We start from the raw sequence: 25,381 nt of genomic DNA, 5'->3' as shown, positions 1-25,381 counted from the left end.
TAAAAATTAAAATTTAATGATACATTAACTTAGGGTAGATTATATGTTTGCAGTAAGAAACAGAATTACATGAAAAATGATATGAAATGATTAATTTTAGAAAGCCTCTCATCATCTTGTATTGAGAAACTTGAGAATTTATGAGTAGGTGGTATGCTAATTCAAATCAATTTAAGAAACATGGAGTGATTGCAGTATGTCATGGGCAGAGGTAGACAAGAAGAATAAACTACAGCATGCTGAGGTCTTACTCACTGGCTTATAGAGTAAAGGTAGAATGGTAGACATGTACAGCTCATCCTGACACAGGCTTCACCATGAGAGAGTTATGGTGTTATGTTCATTCTGGCTGGGAACCAACAGCCTTCAAAGTGGAGGTGACAGCTCTGCAGAGAGATTAATAGTCATCTTAAATTTGCAGAACTTTCTATTTGGCCTTGAGATTTCCCAACATTTAGGTAATATTTTAGTGAATCTCTGTAGAGAGCATGAATAATTATTAGTCACTGAAGCTCATTCCTTGCATCATAGAGATTAATGGTTATAATACAGCTCCTACAAGTACTGTGCATAATATTTATGGGATAAATAACTTTTTGTTCTAATTTTGTTCATGAATCTTGTATCACGACCATTATCAATTACATAATTGTTATTAATACTAATTCAAAGAGTCTGGACCTGAAAGTGATCTTTTTTTTTTTTCTTTTTTTTTTTTCTCCCTGAAAGAGATCTTAAATGTCATCTAGTCCTATGGGTTTTTTTAAACCTGTATTTTTAAAAATTTAGTTTGTGGAAAAACAAGCATAACAAAAAATTGGCCATCTTAACCATTTTTAAATGTTCAGTTCAATATTGCTAAGTTATTCACATTGTTGTGCATCCAGTCTCCAGAAGTCCTCTTGCAAAACTGAAACTCAGTATCTGTTAAACAACTCCCCCTTTCCCCTGGTAACCTCTGTTTTGCTTTCTGTGCCTATGAATCTAACTGCTCAAGGTCCCCACATAAGAGCAATCATATAGTATTTGTCTTCTTCTCATTGGTTTATTTCACTTAACCTCATATCCTCAAGGTGATCCACATTGAGCATATGTCAGAGTTTTCTTCCCTCTTAGATTCAAAAAATATTCTAGGCACCCCTGCTTTGACTTTCTCATTTTAAGGTTGAGGAAACTGAGATCCAGAAAAATGAAGCAGCTTGGCCACAACCACCTAGAAAATTAAGACTGGAATTCCTTCTCATTATTTAGTAGTTTCTGGACTGATCTAGGGGCCAGAAGCATGCCACATGTATTCTGTTGGGATGTGAAGTGATTTGAAGTGGTCTCAGATGATAAGATGGACTTCAAGTAGTTCTGTGAACAAGAAAGAAGAAAACATTGAATCCCAGAGCCAGGAAGTTGTCCCCCTTCCATAACCTGCCGCTCACTTGACGTAATCAGCAAGGTCAGTTTGGTGCAGTGTATCTGTACTATCTCACTTGTATTTGCTCACCCCCACCCCTTCACAGGTAAAACACACACACACACACACACACACACACACACACACAAAAGAGCAGGGTTCTGGCTCAGTAGTAACAGGTAACAACAGCTGGCTTGTTTAAAGTAACTATTTGAATGTTGTTCATTTTGGGTGTACTATAACAACGAAAGCTGGAACATAGAAGTTTTCCATTTCTTGTGGAGCTATGAAAGTTTTTCAAGCAATTTAAAAATTGAGGAACCACTTAAAGAAACTAAGTGTCTGAAGAGATGGCAATATATTGAAATATAGGTTACCTTAGTCTGGATAGTAAAGAAGTAAACTCCGATACAGAAATTTCAGTGCCAGGAGTTTATTTGGGAGGTGATTCCTGGAAATGCCAGTGGGATATTGGGAAAGTGAAACAAGGCAAGGAATTGATCCAATACAGATTCTAGGATTATGCACGTTACAGCTATGGCTAAGAGGGGATGGATCACACTGGGACAGTCTGGGAACCAATGTTTGCCACATCAGGGAAGAGGAAGCCTGGAGTTCTTATACAGACTCCTGTCCGTTATTGGCAGAGGGCTGCTCACAGCAAGGGTCAGTTTCCTGCTGTTTCTGGCTGTTTGCAGCTGAGCAGAGAGGGTGCTGAGAGTCTGAAATCTCTCTGCTGAACAGGTGGCTCTAGTGTTAAGTTAGACCGCTGTGTGTCCAAGCAGTGAGGGTGTGCACATAAGGACACAAGGTCCACCACACTTACTACATATGCTTTGCATGTAGTAGAGAAAGGACTACCTTGTTAATTTCTGTTGTGGCTAAACATTTTCAGAGTTTAGGATTTTACAGCCGTTATTAGATGCAAAATCTTGCATCTACAAGGGAAAGTTTTCTTGGCACCTAAACGTAGATAACTCTGCTGGGGTTGATCTTAGATCCTTTTCTTACTGGGCAGAGAGCACGGGAGGTCTGTGTGCATAGTATCACTTTGTCTGGTTGAGTAAAGGCTGGTGTTATTAATGCCCACCCCTGCCTTCTTCTGTTCCCTACAAATCCAAATCATTTTAGGCTTTCTTTGTTAAGTCATTTTCCAATCACTTAGTAATTTATATTATTCATTCCTGGACTTTCTCCAGCTTCTCTTCATCTTGCTTAAGTTGACGAGCCTATTTTCCCTAACTGCTTTTTCAAGATAATACATTTATTGAAGCATAATTTAAATTTCTGGCCACATGTAAAACCTCATGGTTTGTTAATAATTTATCCTCTTTTGATGGTAATTTAAATGATTTTAGTTATACAAATTACCGAAATTATCCCCAAAGTCATAGCGTATCTATATCAATTATTTGATAGTTATTAAAATGTATTTTAGAGCTATGTTAGTGGAAACACTGATTTAATCCTAAGTACTCTGCTCTAATATAAGTATAGTTAAAATTAAACAATTGGAATTAACTGATGCTACAGAAATTGAATTGGTTACGTTATTGTAAGTATCTAAATTTATTTGCTTTATCTTATTAACTCCATGGGCAAAAAAAAAAAAAAATATGTACCGTATTGCTGGCTTTATAAGCAGAAGCATGTGAATAAAATGAAAGCTTTTGTAGATTGTGAACAGGCACCTCTGATGTTTTAGAGAGCTCATCCCTGGTCGAAACTAATAATACCCCATTTCAGTGATATAAATACCATAACAAATGACTTGAATGACTTTGCCTCTCATCAGTTTTTTCTATAAGCCGAGTAAAATAATTCAGTAATTATTTTGCTTTGCTAAAAATAGAATTCATTTTATGTTAAAACATAATAATTTGAAGAAGCTTTGTTTAATTATATTCTTGGTCATTATTTGCACAAATGTTTTGCAATACTATTGTGGCCACATATCATGATGAGAAACTTAATAAATTACTGTTTGACTTTTCTGGGGAAAACACTCACCCGTCCCCTAAAGACACATACACACACACATACACACACACACACACACACACCTGTATTACTTATCTGGATGTTGTAAAAGAAAGCATCTATTCTCAATTGACAATTATAAATGCATTCCGTAAGTATATTTCATATATAATAGAGAAAAGTGGAAGTATTTTACATACATACATGTTTTTGCCTTTTAGTTTTTAGTGAGCTTCAATCTATTTACAGTGAGCTACACAGACCTTGAGAGACACAGTTCAGTGTGCTGTGAGAGTGATTACTGAACCTACCCTTTGATCCAGATACAGGATATTTTTATCACCCCTGGATGTTTCCTGTGCCTGTCCCAGTACATCTCTGCCTTCCTCTACCCGCCCCCACCCCACTCCAGGAAGCAAGTACTGTTCTAATTCACAGATTGCACATTCATAAGTTTTGTTCCCTTTCTTAAAAATCCCCTCATAGAAGAATTTAAAGTGCACAAGTTGACAGTTTCTTGAAGGCAGTTTTCAACTACTGAGTAGGTAAAGTCTGAATATTGATTTCTGTGATTCTAAAAAACAATCGTTAAAAATATAGGGTGGGTAGTTTTTAATACTCTTACTTTTAGACTTTATAAATATTTTGTAATTTGAATTAACATTGAACTGACTGCTACATACAGCCTACATGCACTCATTGGGTAATTTTCTGGAGATCACTTAGAACGCTTTTGACCATTTCAAACGCCCTAACTGGCCATTAAAAAAAACAAAAAACACCACCACCACAAACAAAAAACACTTGTCTATAAACCTAACTGGTCATGGATTCAGCCCCAAATTAGTCATCAACCATTTTTGTGATCCATATCTTTAGTCATTTGTTCTTGGCGTCAAACGTTTTTGTTTCTGCTGGTGTGAAAGCGTTATTTGATCTAATGGGCTGTCAGTGCTTCCAGGGACCCATCTTTTTACTTCTTTACAAGCAGCCCTTTCATGGTAGAATTTTATTTTATTTTACCAACTCAATGAATTTTATTCTTTAAAGTAGCATATGTGTGGAGCTATTAAATAAAAAAGTCATAAAGTAAGGAAAAATAAAACCGCTTTAGTTAGGAATAGCATGAGAACTGAAAGTTTCCTGCTCTCTTCTTGACCATCTTCTTCTTTTTATGTTTGTTGTGCCGTTTGCCTGTGTGGTTTTTTTGTTGTTGTTGTTCCTTGGTAGCTCAGAGCTATTTGCTGAATTGTGGTTTGTGCCTGCCTCCTTTGCTTCAACAAATCCTTTCTGAGGATTTACTATGTACTGGGTGTCATGATGGGTGATAAAGAAGGCAAGAGAACATAGGGTTTACTTAAGAAAGAAAATTGCCTCCTTACTCTTCTACATCAAAACCAGCATTGTTTTTGCAGGGATGTTAGTTATATAAGATGTAAATAGATGACAAAGCACGAGATTTAAATTATAAACTACAGTGCTTAGGAGTGGGAAAATTAAGAGTAATGATTCAAAGGAATCATAGTCCATCGTGAGGTTCCAGGCAGTTTGGCTGTCAAGTGGGAAATAGATTTCAGGTGGCCGGGTTTCCCAATGATGATGAAATCAATTGCAAACCTGTTCCCAAACGCCTTGGTAGTTAGATCAGTAATACCTTTTGTTTACTGAGTTGAAAACCATCAAAATAAATCAGTTACGTAAACAAGATCCATGTCCATCCTCGTGATAAGACCATCTGTCAAAGCTTCAAGAAAGATACTGGTTCCTAAGTCCATCACTACAATTCTCTCACTTCTCTTTTGTAGAAATTAGAATTTTGAAAAGAGCAATATCTGGCAAGTCAATAATTTTAAAGACCAATTTTGACTAAGAGAATCAACTTCTAAAATTTATTTCAGCCAATGGATAAGAAAATGTTTTCTTTTAAATTCACTTTTCATAATGTTTTACCAATTCTTTTTTTTTTTTAAGATTTATTTATTTATGATAGACGTAGAGAGAAGCAGAGACACAGGAGGAGGGAGAAGCAGGCTCCATGCCGGGAGCCCGACATGGGACCCAATCCCGGGACTCCAGGATCACACCATGGGCCAAAGGCAGGCGCTAAACTGCAGAGCCACCTAGGGATCCCCAACGTTTTACCAATTCTAACAAGTAGCTAATCATTATTCCATGTTAGAGTATGTTGATATTCTTAAATATTTCTCCTCTTTCTGTGTTTATTTTTCTATTTTTTTTTTAATTCTAAAACTTAGTGTATTGCTGTCAGTGCTCTGGAAATTGAAATCATCATTATTCATATTCAGTGCTTGGCTTTTTCCTTGCTTTACTTTATTCATTCCTTTGTCCCAAACATTTTACACAAGTGCTATGTGCAACATATTTCATTAAAAAGGATTTAAATAGTATAGGAGTATGCAGACAAAAATAGAGAAGCTTATTTTATTTTCAGTCTAGTCACCAAGTACCATTGTAAATTTTCTTTCAAGATATCTTTTTAAAAATTATATAATTCAGCTTTATATCAGTTCATATTTCTCTAAGCTGATTTCAGTAGTTCTTAGAGTGTGAAGAATTTTAGAAATTTAGTATATTATGTGAAAACTTGAATTTTCACTTAAAGGCAAAATGTGTAAACAGTGAAGGAATTTATACTAGTGGAATCAAGATTGTTACCAATCACTATATTACAAAACTGTTTTCTCCTTTATGGTTTTTTTTTTATTTTTATTTTCTCCTTTAAACATTGTAGTCAGTGCATCTATGTAGATAAATACTGAAAGAATGTTGGTTATCATGTATCTCCTGACCTCTTGTGAAATAAATTTTGGATTCTAGGGTTTGATAATAGTTATTATTGTCCTAAAGTTTTATTATATGCTTTACCTGATAATTTTTTGTCCTTTGATTTTTTTAATTTACTCTGTATCTTAAATATTTTAACTTTTTAAGGAAGAATTAGCCTTTCTTTTCCCCCAAAGCCTTAAAATTGGCAAGAAATTAAAGATTTAGATTGGTATCTATGCTCCTCTTAATCAGGGAGTATTGTGAGACCCGAAGTGGGGAAATACAAATGATTTTATTTCGTTTCTCCCTAGGAATCCTGAAAAATGCACGAAGGTGGAAGATGGCAATAACAATTGCCTTGAAGCTTATTCTGAATTCGTTTACCGTTGCTGTATAACAAATTACAAATTTTGTGGCTTCAAGCGGTTCCTATTTATTTTCTCATAATTTTCTGTAGGTCAGAAGTCTAAATGGACTTGACTGGATTCTCTGTTCTAGGTTTTACCAGATTGAAATTAAGGTGTCTGTCATATTGGGCTATTTTTTTTTTAACCTAGAGGTCCTGGGGAAGAATTGACTTCCATGCTCAAAGAGGTTCTTGGCAGGATTTATTTCCTTCCTTCCTTTCAGTAGTAGGACTGAGGTCTCTGTTTTCTTGCTGGCTGTCAGCTGGGGTCTGCTGTGTTCCCAGAGCTTGCTTGCACTTATTCCTCTTCTTCCATCTGTACAGCCACAAACACATGGCAAAGCCTTCTCTGCTTTGTCTTTCTGACTTCCTCTTCTGCTACAGCCAGAGAAGCCCTCCACTTTTAAGGGCGCCAGAGGCTGGATCAATTTCACTTTATTTTGAGCTCAACTGGGCCATATAACATAACATAATAACAGGAGAGATGCCTCATCATATTCATGTATTACAAGGGATTGAAATCTGAGGGTGGGGACATTTTTGGAATTTTGCCCACCATATCACTTTGAAGTCTAGCCTCAATCTTCATAAAAGCTCGAGGATCACCAGCAAGTGAGAGTGAAGCATGTAACTCACATGGGAAAGGCCATTAAAATGAAGACCTGAGTTCTAAAATGAGATATAATTTCAGTATAATACAAATAAAAAACAGAGCAAGGTTTTCTTAAAAGTCGAAAATCCAATTATAAAGTTAATGGAAAAGAATATACACAAGAAGAGCCCAGAAGATTTGGCAGAAAGAAAAGCATTGGGGGAAAGAATTTGTTGTACCTAATCTCAGAAAGCCATCACAAAGCTATAGTAGTAAAAACTGAGTGATGACTGACCAGGAATAAATAGATAGATCTGTGCATAAATAAGAACTTGGTTCATGATAAACCTATTATTTCAAATAATAAATGGATAGTGCCATAAATGATGTTGAGAAAAATTGGATATCTGTCTGGAAAAACAATAACAACAAAGTTAGACCTTTATCGTAATACTCAATAGAGATGATAGAGCTAATCAGTTTTAAAACTACAAAGCCAATACAAACAAAAACAGGAAGTATTTTTTTCATAATCATAGGGGCAGATCATCTTACATAGAACATAAAGGATCACAAGACTTAGAGGAAAGAAGTTGACCTGTTTTGCCAAGTAATAGTTAATAAACACCATAAACAAATTTAAAGGAAAAAAAGGCATGAAATACCTGGGAATAAAAATGTCATCATCTTTAACGAATCCTGTAAATCATTAAGGGAGGACAAACAATGCAGTAGATAAATGGGCAAAGCATATGAATAGGCTATTCACAAAACATGAAAGACACATGGCCAGTAACCATATGGAGAGATTCACCCCATAGGATGTTTGATAGAACCCAGGTGTGGTCCTTCTGTATATGAGTCCTTCTATCATGAAAAAGAAGAAAAGTAACCTAAATGTTCATCACTTGTGGAATGGTTGAATAAGTTAAACTTTATCTATACTATGGCATACTTGTGAAACCAATAAAAATAGTTGTGCTTGCGTGTATATTGAGACACACATACACCTAGACGGAAAGGGGTCTACAATGTATTGTTAAATGAAGAAAAGCAAGTAGCAGGAAAACGCATTACCTCTCACCTGGTTCATATATGAATTCTCCAACATAAAGATACTGTAGCAGAGACAAAGTGTTCACCTAGATATTTAGGCTGGACCCTGTGCTTATTCTGAGTATTGGGTTGTAAGCAAAAGTGACATGTATTCTTTGTCAGTCAAGGCCTTTGGGAACCCTGATGCCACCTGCAGTCTCTCGCCTCCTCCAAGGCTACATCAGGATGATAAATCTACACAATGAGAAAGCTTCTGTTAACTAGGGTCTCTAAGTGACCCTGGGAGCTGAGCCTCCTACACTCTCCCTTAGCTGGGTAACTTAGTAGTTAAAGGGCTCAGATTTAGGTGTTGTCTGCTGTTACATTTAGTGTTAACTACTCCTGGTTAGTACAGGGACCTATATACACATCAATGTATGTATTTATTGTTAGAGGATTGGAGGAAGGCATGCTGTCTGTCCCATGGTTAGTTGTTATCTCCTGGAAGAAGAATAGTGGGAAATGAGTGTGAGCCTACAACAGGAGGCAATCACACATTACTGTGATTATTTCCTTATCGTATGAATCTTATGAAACTACTTGTCTTTTTGATCATAAAAATGTTGGGATACATAAAATGCAATATTAGCAAAAAAAGTAGGTGATATATTAATCGCTTGCTTCAAAAGTAACTTGACCCCTGCTATGGTAGACTTATGACTGCTACTCCTTCTATTTTGGTATTTGGGTAACTAGTAAGTTGATACAGTGAAGTCACTTTCTGTTTTAATACACATGTGAAATGTAAATCTCTCTAAAGTGGAAAGTCTTTTCATGTCTTTATTAAGAGTATGTGATTTGTAGTGTGTGATATACAGTGCAGTTTATTCAGTCTTTTGCCAACTGCTTCATGATTTTTGCTTTATTCAGAGTCTACTATATATATATATATATATATTTCTTTTTACTTAGTTTTCTATTAACTTATTTAAGTGAATCAATTTAAAAGGAAAATCTTATATTCCTATGTAACATGAAAAACTAATATCTTTTGATGTAAATAGAAGATACACATTAAATTAAATATAGGAAAAATGAAATGATATTATATGATTTGGCTTGCTGCTCTTGTTTGATGATGACTTGATGACACTGGGGCTTACCGTCCTTTTAAAAAAAAGTGAGGTTATTAAATGTGAGAGGTGGTAAAAGCTGAGATCTTTTCCTTATCAGAGTGATTTAAAGATAATTAAAAATGGAATATGTTCTTAGTGTATAGCTTATAATTATTAATGCCTTGCCTCTGTACTATCAGTGTCATTACTCCCACATTTGGGGAAACAGGTTTTGTTGAAAGAATTCTAGGGACGCCTGGGTGGCTCAGTGGTTGAGTGTCTGCCTTCGGCTCAGGGCATGGTCCCGAGGTCCTGGGATCAAGTCCCACATTGGGCTCCCCACAGGGAGCCTGATTCTCCGTCAGCCTATGTCTCTGCCTCTCTCTCTGTGTCTCTCAAAAATAAATAAATACAATCTATATAAAAAAAAGAATAAAAAAGAAAATTCTAGGATTGGAGTCAGAGGACCTGGAGTCAATGCTACCTTCATTTACCATATCTTTGGGTTTTCACTATGTCTTTGTATTTATAAAATGGGAATAAAAATGCCTACTGTCTTCACTTCATCTCAGGATTTTTGTGAATGAAATGGTATTGCATATCACTATTAATAATAGTTTTAGCACCAGTTTAACGATCACATATAACTAAGAAGTTACGTTACTTAGGTCATAGTTCTTCAGCTACCAGCACGTAAGTCTAACAACTCATTCTCCTGATTCCCAGTACTCCATCCCAGAGGAGTCAACATTTGTCTCCTGCAAAAGTGCATTGTTACCATAGATACTCAGATCAAATATGAATCTGTACCTATGTATTCTCACCAGGAGATACATTTAAAGTGCATATTCCAATGGTCAGTCTGGAGTTGCAGAACTTGATTTTATGCAGTTATATCTTCTGATGTGCTGCTTACATTTATTGACGTTTTATGTTTCTATAGTTTTATTTATTACAAGAAAGACTAGAGGGAGCCTTCTGTTTCAAAGACCTCTCCTAATACTATAGTAAATTTGGTGTACTTAGCTCATTTGCTCTTCCTGGTCACCAGAGTGTTATTTAGTAAATTCCTTCCCCCAGAAATTATTTCTTAGTTTAATAGAATCTAGTATTGGTCAGTCCTGCTGGGCCCCAAGGGAAATAATGTTCAAGACAATTTTGTAATCGTAATAAAAAGTATTCCTCAAGCAAAAACAAACTCATAAATACAGAGAACAAACTGATGGTTAGCAGAGATGGGGAGGATGGGCAAAATGAGTAAAGGGGAGTGGGACATACTGGTTTCCAGTTATGAAATGAACCATAACACTGTATGGTGACAGATGGTAACTACACTTTTGGTGAGCATAGCATAACTACAGACTTGTCAAACCACTGTGTTGTACACCTGAAATGAATGTAACATTGTGTGTCAATTATATTTCAATTAAAATTAACTAACGAATTAATTTACAAAAAAAGAAAAGGGTGCCTGCATGATGCAGTCATTTGAGCACCTGACTTGATTTCAGCTCAGGTCATGACCTCAGGGTCGTAGGATTGAGCCCCATATCAGGTTCTGAGCTCAATGCAGAGTCTGCTGGAGATTGTCTCTCTCTCTCTCCCTCTGCCCCTCTCCTCCTGCTCACCTGCTCTCTCTCTCTAAGTAAATCTTAAAAAAAAGAAAAAGAAAAAGAAAAAGGTGTTCTTCACTCATACAAAGTAGTCATTTCATTTTTCCTTTTGACTCCCAAAAGCAGGTTTTTGTAGTTTATATAATATCCATCAAGTTTGTCATCAAGAAATCATTTTAAGCTAAATTTTCTCTGAGACATCCCACCTCCCAGAAACTCTCTTTTGCCTTTGGAAACTTGTTTCATCCCTTTCAAGTCGCTTCTGTTCTTTGATACAGGTCAGCTACATGATTCTTTGGGTGACTCATGATAGGCAGTTAGGGATGATTGAACTGATTCACTCCCGATTGAGTCGTCTATGTTCGTATCATCAGAAGTGTGAGATAGTGGGGACGCCTGGGTGGCTCAGCAGTTGCGTCTGCCTTCAGCTCAGGGCGTGATCCCAGGGTCCTGGGATTGAGTCTCGCATCAGGCTCCCCGTGGGGAGCCAGCTTCTCCCTCTGCCTGTGTCTCTGCCTCTCTCTGTGTGTCTCTCATGAATTAAAAAAAAAAAGTGCAAGATAGTTAGCCAGGACCTTACTCACGACTTCAGAGTTCATATGATTCTACTTGAAGTCCAAATATAACAATAATTCTTACATTTCCTAACAACTTCTAGTTGCCTACAGCAACTATATAGTTTTGATAAGTAATTCCTGTAGAGCTAAAGTTTCATATTTAACTCTAGCCCTGTTGAAGAAGTAGGCTTTGTGGTGTTTATGGGATTTGAATTTGCTAGAATGATCTCTTATTTACTGAAAGCCTGCTATGAGAAAACGATATCCAAAAATCCGAGTGTTCCTGAAAAGAAGCAGCAGCTACACAGTTTATAAGTGAGAGAGTCAACTAACACAGGGCCAGCAAGTGAGTTTATAATAAGTGAACAAATTCAATTTTCTACATAAAAAAGGGATTCTGTCATTTAAATTAACACCCCGTTTTCCACTAGTTCACATTCACCACATTCTTTGAAGTGGAAGGACTTCCATTTATAGAAGATTAAACAGATTTTGTGGTTATCATTGAGCATCCCAGGAACAACTTTGAATATTAAATATGAGAGATCTAGGGAAAATTCTTATTTTTCTCAGTAAACCCAATGAGAGAGATTTAAGTAACATCCTTTTTTCCAGCCTGTCCTGTCACTTACCTTGCTTTTATTCACTGTGATCCTGTCCTAAACATCCTTTACCTGCAAATTATTTTGAACATTCACACCACTGGTAGATTTCTTTCTTGGCAAGATGTAGTCAATACCTTGTGACATATCCTTTATCTTACTTTTAACCAAGCCTTAAAAAAAAAAAAAAAAATTTAGGTTTGTGATTTCTATTTCGTGACCTGTGCCTGTTGAGGAGATGCATTTTTTTCCCTTACGCTGTTTCTGGCCTTGCATCTTTCCTTCTCTTGGACCCACACTATGCTCTCAACTTTTTGGCTTACCTTTCCTCAATCTTTTCAATTCCCTACAGTTTTACGAGTCCAGAAATATTGAATGAGTTCTGTTCCTTCTCTTTTTCTCACAGGGCTGCTTTTCTAATTAACTCTGTGCTGCTACTCTGGAGGTCTTACTCTTCCCCACTGCCCTTCTATTAATAGCTGTTGCAATGTGGATTCTTTCCCTTCTGCTTCCCTTTGGTCAGTCACACAGCAGCCTCTAACATGGCTACTGTGATACCCCATGTTTTTAATCTGCGAAGAGCTCTCTAGTGGGTCTATTAAAGACATCTTCATGCGGTTTTTGACAGTTCTCAGTAGAGATCTTCCCCGACTTATGATGGGGTTACATGTGGGTAAATGCATCATTAAGTTGAAAATATCCTAAGTCGAAATGCTTTTAATGCACCTCACCTACCAAATATCACAGCTTAGACCAGCCTACATTAAATGTGCTCAGACCTTTTACGTTAACCTAGAGTGGAGCAAAGTCATCTAACATAAAGCCTGTTTTTTAAAAAAGTATTGAATATCTCATGTAACTCACTGAGTACACTGTCAGTGAAAAGCAGAAAGGTTGTTGGTTACAGACTGGTTGTGTGAGTGTGTCTGTTACCTATCAGTTCTTTACCCTCATGACCGCTGACAGATGTACAGCCTCCCTGCCCAGAATCATAAGGGAGCATCATAGCACATGTCTTGAGCCCTGGAAAAGACTGAAATTCAAAATTCAAAGTATGGTTTCTACTGAATGCCTGTTGCTTAAAATTGTTAAACTGAATCATTGTTAAGTTAGGGACTGTCTGTGCTCAGGCTGGACATGTCTGGTCCCAACCAAATGTGTAAGGAATACTCTTATGTGAGAAAGGTAATGAAGATCTTGACATAATCAAGACATCTTAAAAAAAACAAATATTGTTCTTAGCTGACTAATAAGCTTAACAATTATAAATGATTTCATTCACTGTTGAAAAGGTTTTGTTTTGAAGTGTGATTCATTTTATTTTATTTTTTGAATCACATCCAAAACAACATATTGTATAAATTTGTCCTCAGAATATACTACTTGATTGTATGGAGCTAGTGTGTTTTCTTGTGGTATGTACTTTATTTTGGTATTCACTTCCTTTATAAATAATAAGAATTATAAAAATGTATGAAAATAAGCAAATGCATTTGTAATAAGACATTTGAATAGTAATAAGAGGAGCTTCATTTAAATATCAGTAAGACAGGGTTAAATTGCTTAATGTAGCATATTATACATATTATACATTATGAATGTAAATAGATTGTTGCATATATTTATATTTTGGGAGATTTTTTCCCCCTTCATTTGACAGAGAATGGATAAATTTCTAGTAGAGAATGTTACTACGGTCAGACCTCATTACTGCCAATATTGTGATGTACTAGGTAACCTTTTAGAAATTAGCCCGAGGTCATTTTTATTCATTAAACAGTTCATTATAGAAATATTTGGTTGTTCCCCCTAATTTTACCTTTGTCCAACTCTTTTCAGTTCCCATTTTCACCACTTTATTTATTAAAATTCAAAAGTGGTGAAAAACTTTTGTCTTGGGAAATGCAACTGAATTTATTTTGGGAAAGACAGTGGAGTTAAAAGAAAATCAATTTCCTATAGAATTTATTTAATCCTCTTTTTCCTTTTCCCTAAGAGCTTTGATAGGGTAGGCAGTAAAATGTGACAGTTTATAGATTTCACAAAGATAGGTGGAATATATAGTAACTGGAAAGGGTAATGGCATACCTACATGATGTACATTTCTCCATCTCTCTTAGTAGTGCTGACCTGAGAGGTTCCTATGATTTGGAAATGTTGGGGTTTGAAGTTAATGATCAAGAACAAATTCTTAATACATCTTCAGTGCAAAAAGATGGTTTTGTTAGAACAGGAGGACAGGACCTGTGGGCAGAGAGAGCTGCACTGGGGTCATGAGGAGTGGCCTATTACATACTTTCAAGATGGGAGGGGATAGGGATAGTCTCTAAGGAATCTGGAAACAAGGTTTCCAGGACCTTGAGGGGGCTGGCTATTGTTGGGATAAAGGTCATTTATTACTGTCTAATAAGACCTGAGTCATGACCCTTTGGATATATATCGATGGACCATATGCTTGGAGGATGATTGCTAACGTATATCTTGGGGAGGAGGTAGTGATAGGGAGTTTCTCTCTTTTTTTAAAGATTTCATTTATTTATTCATGAGAGACACAGAGAGAAAGGCAGAGACACAGGCAGAGGGAGAAGCAGGCTCCCTCAAGGGAGGCTGATGCAAAACTTGATCCCAGGATCCCGGGATCATGATCTGAGCCAAAAGCAGACGCTTGATCACTAAGCCACCCAGGTGCCCTGATAGGACTATTCCAAAGGAATTTTTGTATGTTAAAGGAGACGACTTAAAGGATCCTGGAGGTCAGGATATTAGTTAAGGTAAGATTGCCTTTGCCCTTAGCAAATTAAGTATCAACTACAAGGCAGTTGAGTTCCCAGATCTAGGAACGTCATTCCACCTGTCTCAAGGACTTGTCAATGGGCTATAAGTTGTAAGGAAATTTAATTTTTGCTTTTGCTTTTGTTTCCCACATCACTGCACTAAAGTATGGCAAATAAAATAGAAAATAAACTTATAATAGATAACAATTTAGGAAATACTTGAATAGAAATTAGTGTTTAACATGAGAACAGTATCAAATATTTGAGCAAATTTAAATCACAGTTATTTTAGGAAAGAGAAAAGAGCATGCAGCTTCCTCTTAAAATTTCACCTTTGTTCTTTAAAGATGCATTAAAGGGCATTCAAAGTGATCACATCAGTTCAATTTGGAATAAGCCTACCTTGGTGGTTTTATTATTTAAAAAAAAATCCAAATGCACTTATCCACATTTAGAAGATAATATACATTTTACAGATATTCACTGGGCATTTCCTTTGATAGATAACATGGCATTATATAATTATTAATAATTATTAAATATTTACAGTGTGTTTATATTGTGTTGGGTCTTTGGGAATATACCAACATATAAAAAAAAAAAAATCCCTGCTCTATATGGGAACGTGGGCCAGGAGTTGAAGTGGGCTAGAATTCTGCTGTTCTCATTTCCAGCCTGTGACTGGGTTTTAAACTCTGCAAGACTAGTTCTGTAGACACAGATTATCTTCCTGGATCTGATTAATTTGAGGCAAAAGAGCATTTCTATGGCTCTCCAACTTACCTTCTTCTTCTGCTTTCTTCTTCTTCTTTCTTCTTCTTTTTTTTTCTTTCTTCTTTTTAAAAGATTTTCAGGGATCCCTGGGTGCTGGGTGGCTCAGCAGTTTAGAGCCTGCCTTTGGCCCAGGGCCATCTCAGGGTCCTGGGATTGAGTCCCACATCAGGTTCTCTGTGTGGAGCCTGCTTCTCCCTCTGCCTATGTCTCTGCCTGCTACCACCCCCCGCCCCGTGTCTCTCATGAATAAATAAATAAAATCTTTATTTTTTTAAAAGATTTTATTTATTCATTCATGAGAGACAAAGAGGCAGAATTATGTTTTTAAAAATAAAATCTTTATTTTTTAAAAAAGATTTTATTTATTCATTCATGAGAGACAGAGAGGCAGAGACACAGGCAGAGGGAGAAGCAGGCTCCCTATAGGGACCCTGATGTGGGACTGGATCCCAGGATCCCAGGGATCATGACCTGAGCTAAAGGCAGACGCTCAACCACTGAGCCACCCAGGTACCCCTCCAACCCACCTTCTCAATAATGGATCTCCACTGCCACAACTAAAGAAGGCAGGAAGGAGAGGAAGGAAGGTGGGAAGCAGAGAAAGGAGGGAAAGAAGAAAGAAAGAAAATCAAGCAATGCCCTCAACTAAAAACTAAATAAGAGACTCAACAATCTTTAACTTCTCATTGGTGAAATGAGACCTGCATACATAAAATAGTTATTTTCCATAAAAGTTATTTTTCCTTTTTTTCTCCTCCTTTTCTTTCTCTGTATTTACCCCTCTTTTTACTTCCTCCACCATCGTTACATCCTCAAAGGAATACCTTCTCAAACCACAAGCCCGATTTGCAGTTGTATTTCTCATCATCACTAACTTGTTTCGAGGACCTCTTCAACCCACTTTCTAATGGTTGGTAGAAAAGCCGTACATACTGGATAATAATGAAAATTGTATTACCTCCAAAATAAGCTGTCAATCAGTATTTTTACTTTTAGTTTGGTCTTTATTTACTTTGTTGATTCCTTAACTTGATAGGTAATGCAAAGAATGATGCCCTGTTTTTACATAGTACTGTAAAGTCTCCGTGTGATCAAGGGACATATTTCTATATTGCTCTCTTAGATGAGTTAGCCAGCATTTATCCAGACTTCTTTCCCAAGATTCTTGGCATTTTCTGAGTTTCATTTCTGCATTGATTATGGAATCTCTTATTTCGAAGGAACCCTTGATGAACATTTATTGTGCATATTTATGGCTGAAACCAAGTGGTATATAAAGTTGAAATTTACACAGATGTAGAAGACAAGACTCCTTATTTTTGAAGTATTTAATAATTTCACTACTTATTCAAGATGTATTTTAATTATTGTGTGTATCTTTACCATGCTTTGTATCTATATTTAATAGTTTTGGATTCTCACAAAAATTAATGATGTAGGGGATGGAATTTCTTACAGATAAGGAAATTATTACTTAAATAAATTGACTATTCCAATATATGAAGAGCAGATAACAGCACAAGCCTTAAAAATCTCATCTCCTACTTTCAAGTTAAATGATTTTGCCAGCTGTCACCCTATTGGCTACAATGAAGGAAACCAATGGAGAACATAGGTTATTACCAAGCCACTTGCTACCACTTGTATTAAGAATTCTGAGAGAAAAAAGAAAGGAATAGTCTCTCATGGGATAAAGCAAGTTACAGAAGGCTATTTTTGAGAAACTAAATTTTAAATCAGCTCTGGAAAGAAATGGTAGATTTGTGTTGGTTGATGAGATAATTTATATAGAGAAAACAACCAGAACTATGAGAAGGTAGCAAGAATGTGCAGAATTTAAAGGGTGATTATAAAGGAGCAGAGAAGCTATGTTTGGAAATACTCCTCCAGGTTTAGATGGTATTGTATCCTAGTCTGAGTTCTTTCTCATCTAAAGTGTGATAGAGGGTTTCTGGCAGTTTGGGTTTTTATTTCCTTCCTGAAATGTTTGCTAGAATTCACCCATGAAGCCAAATGGACCTGCAATTTTCTCTAGGGATATAAATTTGATTTCATGTATATATATAATTTTTTCTCCTTTCTCTTTGCAACTGTTGGTGTTTTGTGTCTTTTAAGGACTTTGTTCATTGGATTTGTTGACATGAAGCTCCCTTTATTATCTATTTTCTGTCTTTACAGTGTGTTTCACCTTTCATTCTTAATAATTTGTACCTTCTTCCTTTTTCTCCTAAATCTACTTTAATGTTTAAAGTTTCATTGATTTTTTTTAAAAAATTGTTTTTCAGAGGTCTGTTCCATTGATTATGTTTTCTCATACTTAGTTTTAATTTGTTCTTCATTTTCTAGCTTCTTAAAGTTGAAATGTTCGATTTATTGCATTGGGGCTTCTTTTCCTACTAAAAATATTTAAAACTATAAATTTCTCTTTATGCACAGCTCCACCTGCACTCCAGATTTTGATGGATTGTATTTTCATCATCATTGAGCTCAAAATATTTTTAAATATCTCTTGTGATTTCTCCTATGAATCATAGGTTAAATTAAAGTATATTTTGTGCTCATCATATAAATGTTTGAGTGTTTTCCAGATATCTTTTCATCTTTGACTTCAAATTGAATTCTTTTCTGGTCAGAGAATATACTTTGTTACTGTTTTGATTATTTGAAATTTGTGAGGATTTGTTTTCTTTTCCAACATTTGAGCTATCTTGCTGTATGTCCACGAGGACAAGCAAGAAAGTGTGCATATTCTGTTGCTCTTCTGAGGATTGTGGTGTGAAAGTCATTTAGGTCAAGTTGGTTGAGAATTTCTGAGTCCTTCTGATTTTCTATCTTTGTCAACTATGGAAAGAAGGATGTTAAAATGTCCCATTGTGATTGTGGGTTTGCCCATTTATTTCTTCTATGAATTCTCTCATGTATTTTCAAACTGTGTTCTTAGATGCAAACACATACAGGATATTTCTTCTTGATAATTTTATTGATGAAATACTCCTCTTTATCTATGGTAATTTTCTTTGTCTGGAAGTCTACTTTCACTGATAGTAGTAGAACCACTCCATCTTTCTTATGACTGGTGTTTGCAAAGCTTATTTTTTCCACATTCTTTTATTTTTAACCTTTCTATTTCTGTATATCGAAAGAAAGTGTGTTCTGGGGACACTCTGGTGGCTCAGTCGGTTCAGCATTCAACTATTGATTTCAGCTCAGGTCATGATCTCAGGGTCATGAGATTGAGTCCTAAGCCCATTATGGAGCCTGCTTAAGATTCTTTCTTTCCCTCTCTCTCTGCCCCTAACTCCCTACCCACACTCTCTCTGTCTTTAAAAAAAAAGATAGATAGATAGATAGATAGATAGATAGATAGATAGATAGATAGATGATAGATAGATAGATAGATAGATAGTGTTCTAGTGGCTAGCATATAGTTGGGTCTCACATTTCTACCCATTCTGACAATCAAGATTTAAAACTTGTTTATTGAATAAAATTATCAATATGGTTACATATAATTCTAGCATCTTGTTATTTTTTTCTATTTGTCCCATTTGTTGTTCTTTTTCCTCTGCTTCTGCCTTCTAATGGATGTATTGAGTGTTTTTAATTATTACATTTTATCTCCACTATTGGCTATACTTTTTTTTTTTTAATTTGGTGTTTGTCCTAGGATTTTTAGCATATATCTTAATTTGTCATAACCTCAGTTCATGTAACATACCACTTAATGGAAAGAATATTTACAAGAGTGTTTATTTTCATTTCTGTCTTCCATCTCTTGTGCTATTTTTGTGATACATACATTTCCTTGCTGTATCTGTGGTGAACTCCATTATATGTTGTTGTTATTATATTGACTTTACATGGTCAGTTATCTTTTATAAAAATTGAAAGATGAGAAAAAAAAAGAAACAAAAACTTTTAATTTCCCTGCAAATTTGTTAGGTCAAGTGCTCCTTATTTCTTTATTTAGATCCCACTTTGCATCTGTAATATTTTTCTTTTGCCTGAAACACTTCCCTTTTCATTACCTCCCGTGGAGGTCTGCTGGAGAAGAATTCCCTCAGCTTTTATCTGAAAAAGAATTTCTCCTTCGTTGAGGTAGGACATTTCACTGATAATGGAATTCTAGGTTGAGATTTTTTTTCCCCCTCAAGACTTTGAAGATGTTACTTGATTGTCTTATGCTTGCCTTATTTATAACTGGGTATCTTTCAATCCTCAATACATGTTGTCCTGTGTATGATGTATCGTTTATCCCATCCGTTTTAAATTTTTTCTCCTTCTTGGGATGCCTGGGTGGCTCAGCGATTTAGTGCCTGCCTTCAGCCCAAGGCGTGATCCCAGAGGCCTGAGATCGAGTCCTGCATTGGGCTCCCTGCATGGAGCCTGCTTCTCCCTCTGCCTGTGTCTCTGCCTGTCTCTCTCTGTCTCTGTCTCTGATGCGTAAATAAATAAAACCTTTAAAAAATATTTTTTTTTCCTCTTCTTATTGAGTGTTAGCGTTTTATAGATGTGCAATTCAGTATTCAGCATCAGGCTGAAAGGAATCTTTGTTAATGTTCCGGGATCTCTTTCTCTGCTTAATGCCCTCTCTGACAGTGCTCCCAAATTTCAGCTGCCTTAGCCTCCCCAACTCCAGAGTATATCTCCTCACTGTGGTGTGATCATGATGTTCTACTTGGTTACTCCCTGCTCAGCAGTCTAGGAAATGCCTCCATTTCAAAAGCTGGGATCATTATAGGATCACCTTGTGTGTTCACCTACTCTTAAGGATCACATTGTTATGATGCCTTTTCTCAAATGACCAGAAACATCATTTTACATCTTTTGTCCAATTTTCTACTTGTTTAGTGTGGGGAGGGCATTTTTAGTATATTTATTCCATCGTGGCTGGAAGTAGAAATCCTTCCATATATTGATTTATGTATTCTATGTATTATGTAACAGATGAATTCATTTTCATCTTAAAAATCCAAGAGTAATATAGATATTCAGAATAGAAGATGCTAGTCACCTTACCTCTCCCACCTCATTTCATGTCACTCAACAGAGAAACCACTTTTAGAAGTTTGATGTACATCCTTCTATTTTCCTTTATGTACTTACATCCATTTATATATACATGTTCACACAAATTAGAAATATCCATATGTTCATAAAGCAGTTCTGTAAGTATTATTCTGTAACTTTTTCACTTGATAACATCTTAGTGATAGAAATCTTATTTTTAAAGTATGTATCAATGAGAGACTCCTAACTCTGGGAAACAAACTAGGGGTGGGGGGAAGGGGAGGTGGGCAGGGGATTGGGGTGACTGGTGACAGGCACTGAGGGGGGCACTTGATGGGATGAGCACTGGGTGTTATTCTATATGTTGGCAAATTTAACACCAATAAAAAATACATTTAAAAAAATGAAAAGAGGAACTATGGACACAATAGAAATAGGGTAATAATAAAGGGAATAATAAAAATAATCTAATGCACAAAAAAATAAAGTACGTATCAATTTTAATTTTTTTAACATTAGCCATATATTCTACAGAATGGTTTTCTTCTAATTTACTTAATCACTCTGTTTCTCATTCATTAAAGTTTTCCCTTCTAACTTTTTGCTCTTCTAAACTGTATTTTTAAAAATTTTTTTATTTATTCCTGAGAGAGAGGGACAAAGAGAGAGAGAGAGGCAGAGACATAGGCAGAGGGAGAAGCAGGCCCCCACTGAGCAGGGAGCCTGATGCAGAACTTGATCCTAGGATCTTGGGATCATGACCTGAGGCAAAGGCAGATACTTTGCTGCTTAGCCACCTAGGCACCCCTAAACTGTATTTTTTAATAATATGGTACAGCAACTTTTCCAGTGGTAAGTATTTCTGTAGAAGAAATCACAAAGTTTTCAAATAGTCTGTTTATAAATTGCCTTTCTAAACAGTTTTTACATATTTACATTACTCCTAACTAACCAGGTTCTTTGTTTTTTTGTTTTGTTTTTGTTTTTAAGATATTATTTATTTACTCATGAAAGACACAGAGAAAGAGTCAGAGACCTAGATAGAGGGAGAAGCAGGCTCCCTGAGGGGAGCCTGATGTGAGATTCAGTCCCAGGATCCCTGGACCATGCCCTGAGTCAAAGGCAGATGCTCAACCACTGAGCCACCCAGGTGTCCCTAACCAGGCTCTTTGAAGAAAGGTTGATTCTAGATCTAGAACAGGAAATGTAAGAGATAAGTCTAGAATATCTTATCACAACAGAAACCAAGGGAAGTAAAAAAAATAACTGTGATCCAGTAAGATCACAGTAGAAGTAGGCAGAAGATTTAGAACCCCCTTTGAAGGGACTACCATTGGTCAGAGATGGGTCAGTTTACCAACCAAAAAACTATTGGATCGAAAAACATCAAATATGTTTAACCACCAAGAATCATAAAGATACCAACCAGATCCAACCCCAAACCACATTCTTCACCTTGGAAAGGAATTAGGGGATAAAATCATTATTCTGAATACTGGTAGGGAGAAGAATCATGTATTTTATCCTCCTTTTCCCGTACAAACCTTATTTCAAAGTAACCAAATAATTAACGAGAGGAATTTATTTTTTAATTAATTACCTTAATTAATTAATTAATTAAGAGAGAGTACAAACTAGGGGGTCGAGGGAGAGAGAGAGGGAGAAACAGACTCTCTGCTGAGCCCTGATGCAGGGCTCCATCCCAGGACCCTGAGATCATGACCTGAGCAGAAGGCAAATGCTTAATGGATGGATTCACCCAGGCATCTAGAGGGGGGATTTCTTTATAGAAGTCTACTAATAAATGTAGAAGGAATAACAGAATCAGACTACCAAAGTTATAACCTTTATTAATTGAAATACTAGCCCTAGGAAATAATCATCAGTGGCTACAAATAATCTCAGGTAAAGCATGAAGAAGAAGCATATTATGATAAGTGGGTGTAGCTGACAACACCTGACTCCACAGATCATATGTTAACACTGTGGAAGGAGAGATAGCCAGCTGTTATGTGGCAGCTTTTCCAAAATTGAACCTGTTCAAGGCCCTCAATCTAACTACCACTTTATAGGACAAACAGGAGTTAAAGGAACTTACAAAATGACATCTCAGGGATGCTATCAGCCAACTCTAGAATTCCAGAGATTCTATAAGACAAATAATCAAGTTTCTTCAATAAGTAATAATCAAGAAATAAAAATATTTTTATTAGATTTAGCCATTATTAGATTTTATTAGATTAACTTATTTTATTAGATTAGATTTAGAGATTAAAAGAGAAAGATAGGAAATCTCACTCAAATGTAATATGCAGACCTTGTTTGGATCTTGATTTGAATAAACCAACTGTAAGAACACAGTGGGATAATTAGATTTTAACAATGACTAGATTTTAGGTCATATCCAGGAATTGTTAATGCTTTACGTGTGATACTAGTATTGTGTTCGTGTTAAAAATAGTCCTTCTCTCTTAGAAACAAAATGAAATATTTATCACTGAGGTGATAGAATCTCTGCACTTGTGTTTAAATAATCCTATAAGGGGTTAAAAGGGGAGGTCTGGTGGCAATTATTTATCTTGGATGAGGAGTACTCGGGGTTTATTATAGTAGTTTTTCTACATTTGAGTGTGTGTACAGGGGGTTTATTATACTATCTTTTCTACATTTGAGTGTGTGAGATTTTCTATCATTAATTTTTAATTAAATTTTTAATTTTTTTAGAGCAATCTCTGTACCCAGCGTGGGGCTCAAACTCATGACCCTGAGATCAAGAGTCATGTGCCCTACCTACTGAGCCAGCCAGGCGCCCCATGAATTTTTTAAATTGAAAAATAAACTTACCTTTAACAGGCCACGTGAAGAGAATTTTGTAAACCATCAGAATAAGTGAGGAGCTTTCAGAATTTTCACCCCAAATATTTGGGAGTCTGTGTATCCCTATGCATCTGCAGAAACGGCATTCCCAAATGGTAGAGAATTTGTTCAGCATACTTGCTACGCTAATTTGGATCCAATATGCACTTTATCTTGAAATTTGCATGAATCCCATAGTTTTCAACCCCCTGGAGAAGTCTTTGAAGCAAATCTAATGTTGTGTATCCTGTCCTATCTCTTTCTCAACACGATCCTAATATTTGTTTTGCAGGTACAGCAAGTACAGACTGTGCCACAGGTACAGCATGTCTACCCAGCTCAGGTGCAGTACGTGGAAGGAAGCGATACTGTCTATACCAATGGAGCGATGTAAGTTTACGCGTGGGAGTATTTTTAGTTCTCCCATGTGGCTAGAGAAAATAGTGTACTTTCTGACACTTCCCACTCATCCCAAATTGTTTCCTTGTTTTCACAGTAATTTTTTTTTCCAAAACAGACTTACTGAAATTAAGCTCATGAGTGAAATTTGTCTAGGTTTGTTAAGAATGTGTGCTGATTTTCCTCTCACTGAACCTCAGTGGAATATTTTAAATTCTTAAAACTGTTATGCCTCTTCATGGTTTTCACTAGGTTGAGAAAAAAATGTATACCCCTCGTTGGTGATTTCTATACCTTATTGATACCTTATGCTTTTTGTTTTTATAAATAAGGTCGATTTGTTTGTGTGTTTGTCTGTAAACTAATTACAAATGAGTGCAATAGTTTCTTTTGGCATTTATTAAACGAAGTACTTAGGCTCCTTAAGGGTAGTTGATCCTCAACTCTTAGTTTCCTGTCTAAACTTGCCTTTCCATCCTCCCTTCCCCCACGACTCCTCACCAAGAATATATATATTTGTAATTTTATACCAATTGGGTTTTTCAGCCACTTTGGATTAAATAAGATTCAGAATGTTATATGAGAGACTAAGAACTATTATAAATCACCAGGACGGTTTCCATTTAACCAACTGAGGTTTTGTTTGCCATCTGTTGGATCTCTGGCTTTACCTGAAATTGAATTTGGATTCTCTACTTCTTTTTTTTTTTTTTAAAGATTTTATTTATTTATTCATGAGACACACACACACACACACAGAGAAAGAGAAAGAGAGGGAGAGAGAGGCACAGACTCAGGTAGAAGGAGAAGCAGGCTCCATGCAGGGAGCCTGACGTGGGACTTGATTCTGGGTCTCCAGGATCACACCCTGGGCCGAAGGTAGGCACTAAACCACTGAGCCACCGAGAGATCCCCATGGATTCTCTGCTTCTCTTGTGCCCACCTCCCTTCAACCTTGGTGTGGTCCCAGGTCGATAACTTCTGCCTGCTTTATTCTTACTGCACCTTCTCTTGCCCTGGGTTGTTTCATAGACTCCCATGATGTCAACGTAAACCTCTATGAGGGCAGGAGTTTTTGTCTCTCTTTTTTCCCCTCCTGCCACTGCCATAAATCTAACACCAGAAGAGTGCATGACACGTAGTGAATGTTCAGTTATTGTTATGTATTGTTATTACAACTCAAAACCTTGGAATCCCAGTTTAACTCTGTATGAGTTTTATTATCATGATTATGATACTTAACTATTATGAGCTTTTTATGATTCTTTCCTGGAAAGTGGGCGGTTGATAGTCTCACTCTCAGTAGGTTGTTGTGAGGATTTGAGAAAGTATCTTTACAACAACTAACACAATGTCTAGAAGACAATCATTGACACAAAACTGGAAGTTCTTCCTGGATCCTGACTCTTCTCTCTTTTCACATGGCTTTTGGTCACTGAATCTCATGTGCCTTAAAACCTCCATTACCTGTAAAAT

At 36.3% G+C, this 25,381-nt stretch overlaps 1 protein-coding gene and 1 long non-coding RNA gene across 38 annotated transcripts in view; one reads left to right on the top strand and one right to left on the bottom strand.

Moving 5' to 3' along the window:
- RFX3 (regulatory factor X3) overlaps window positions 1-25,381 on the top strand; it is a 287,131-nt gene that overhangs the window by 142,230 nt on the left and 119,520 nt on the right. For all 37 annotated transcript variants that reach the window (XM_077908536.1, XM_077908547.1, XM_077908603.1 and 34 more), the window contains one exon: window positions 23,799-23,896. In XM_077908536.1, coding sequence (XP_077764662.1) covers window positions 23,799-23,896 — 98 coding nt within the window. The remainder of the gene's footprint in view (window positions 1-23,798; window positions 23,897-25,381) is intronic.
- On the bottom strand, window positions 727-23,864 carry LOC144320344 (uncharacterized). The gene is made up of 3 exons (XR_013385868.1): window positions 23,495-23,864; window positions 22,749-22,798; window positions 727-1,356 (listed from the first exon to the last, which is right to left on the bottom strand). It is a non-coding gene; the product is annotated as an uncharacterized LOC144320344 (long non-coding RNA).

The sequence above is a fragment of the Canis aureus genome, chromosome 1 (assembly GCF_053574225.1).
Source record: "Canis aureus isolate CA01 chromosome 1, VMU_Caureus_v.1.0, whole genome shotgun sequence".
Lineage (NCBI taxonomy): Eukaryota > Metazoa > Chordata > Mammalia > Carnivora > Canidae > Canis > Canis aureus.
Note: the sequence above shows the minus strand (reverse complement) of the source record. Positions and strands in the feature narration are given on the sequence as shown.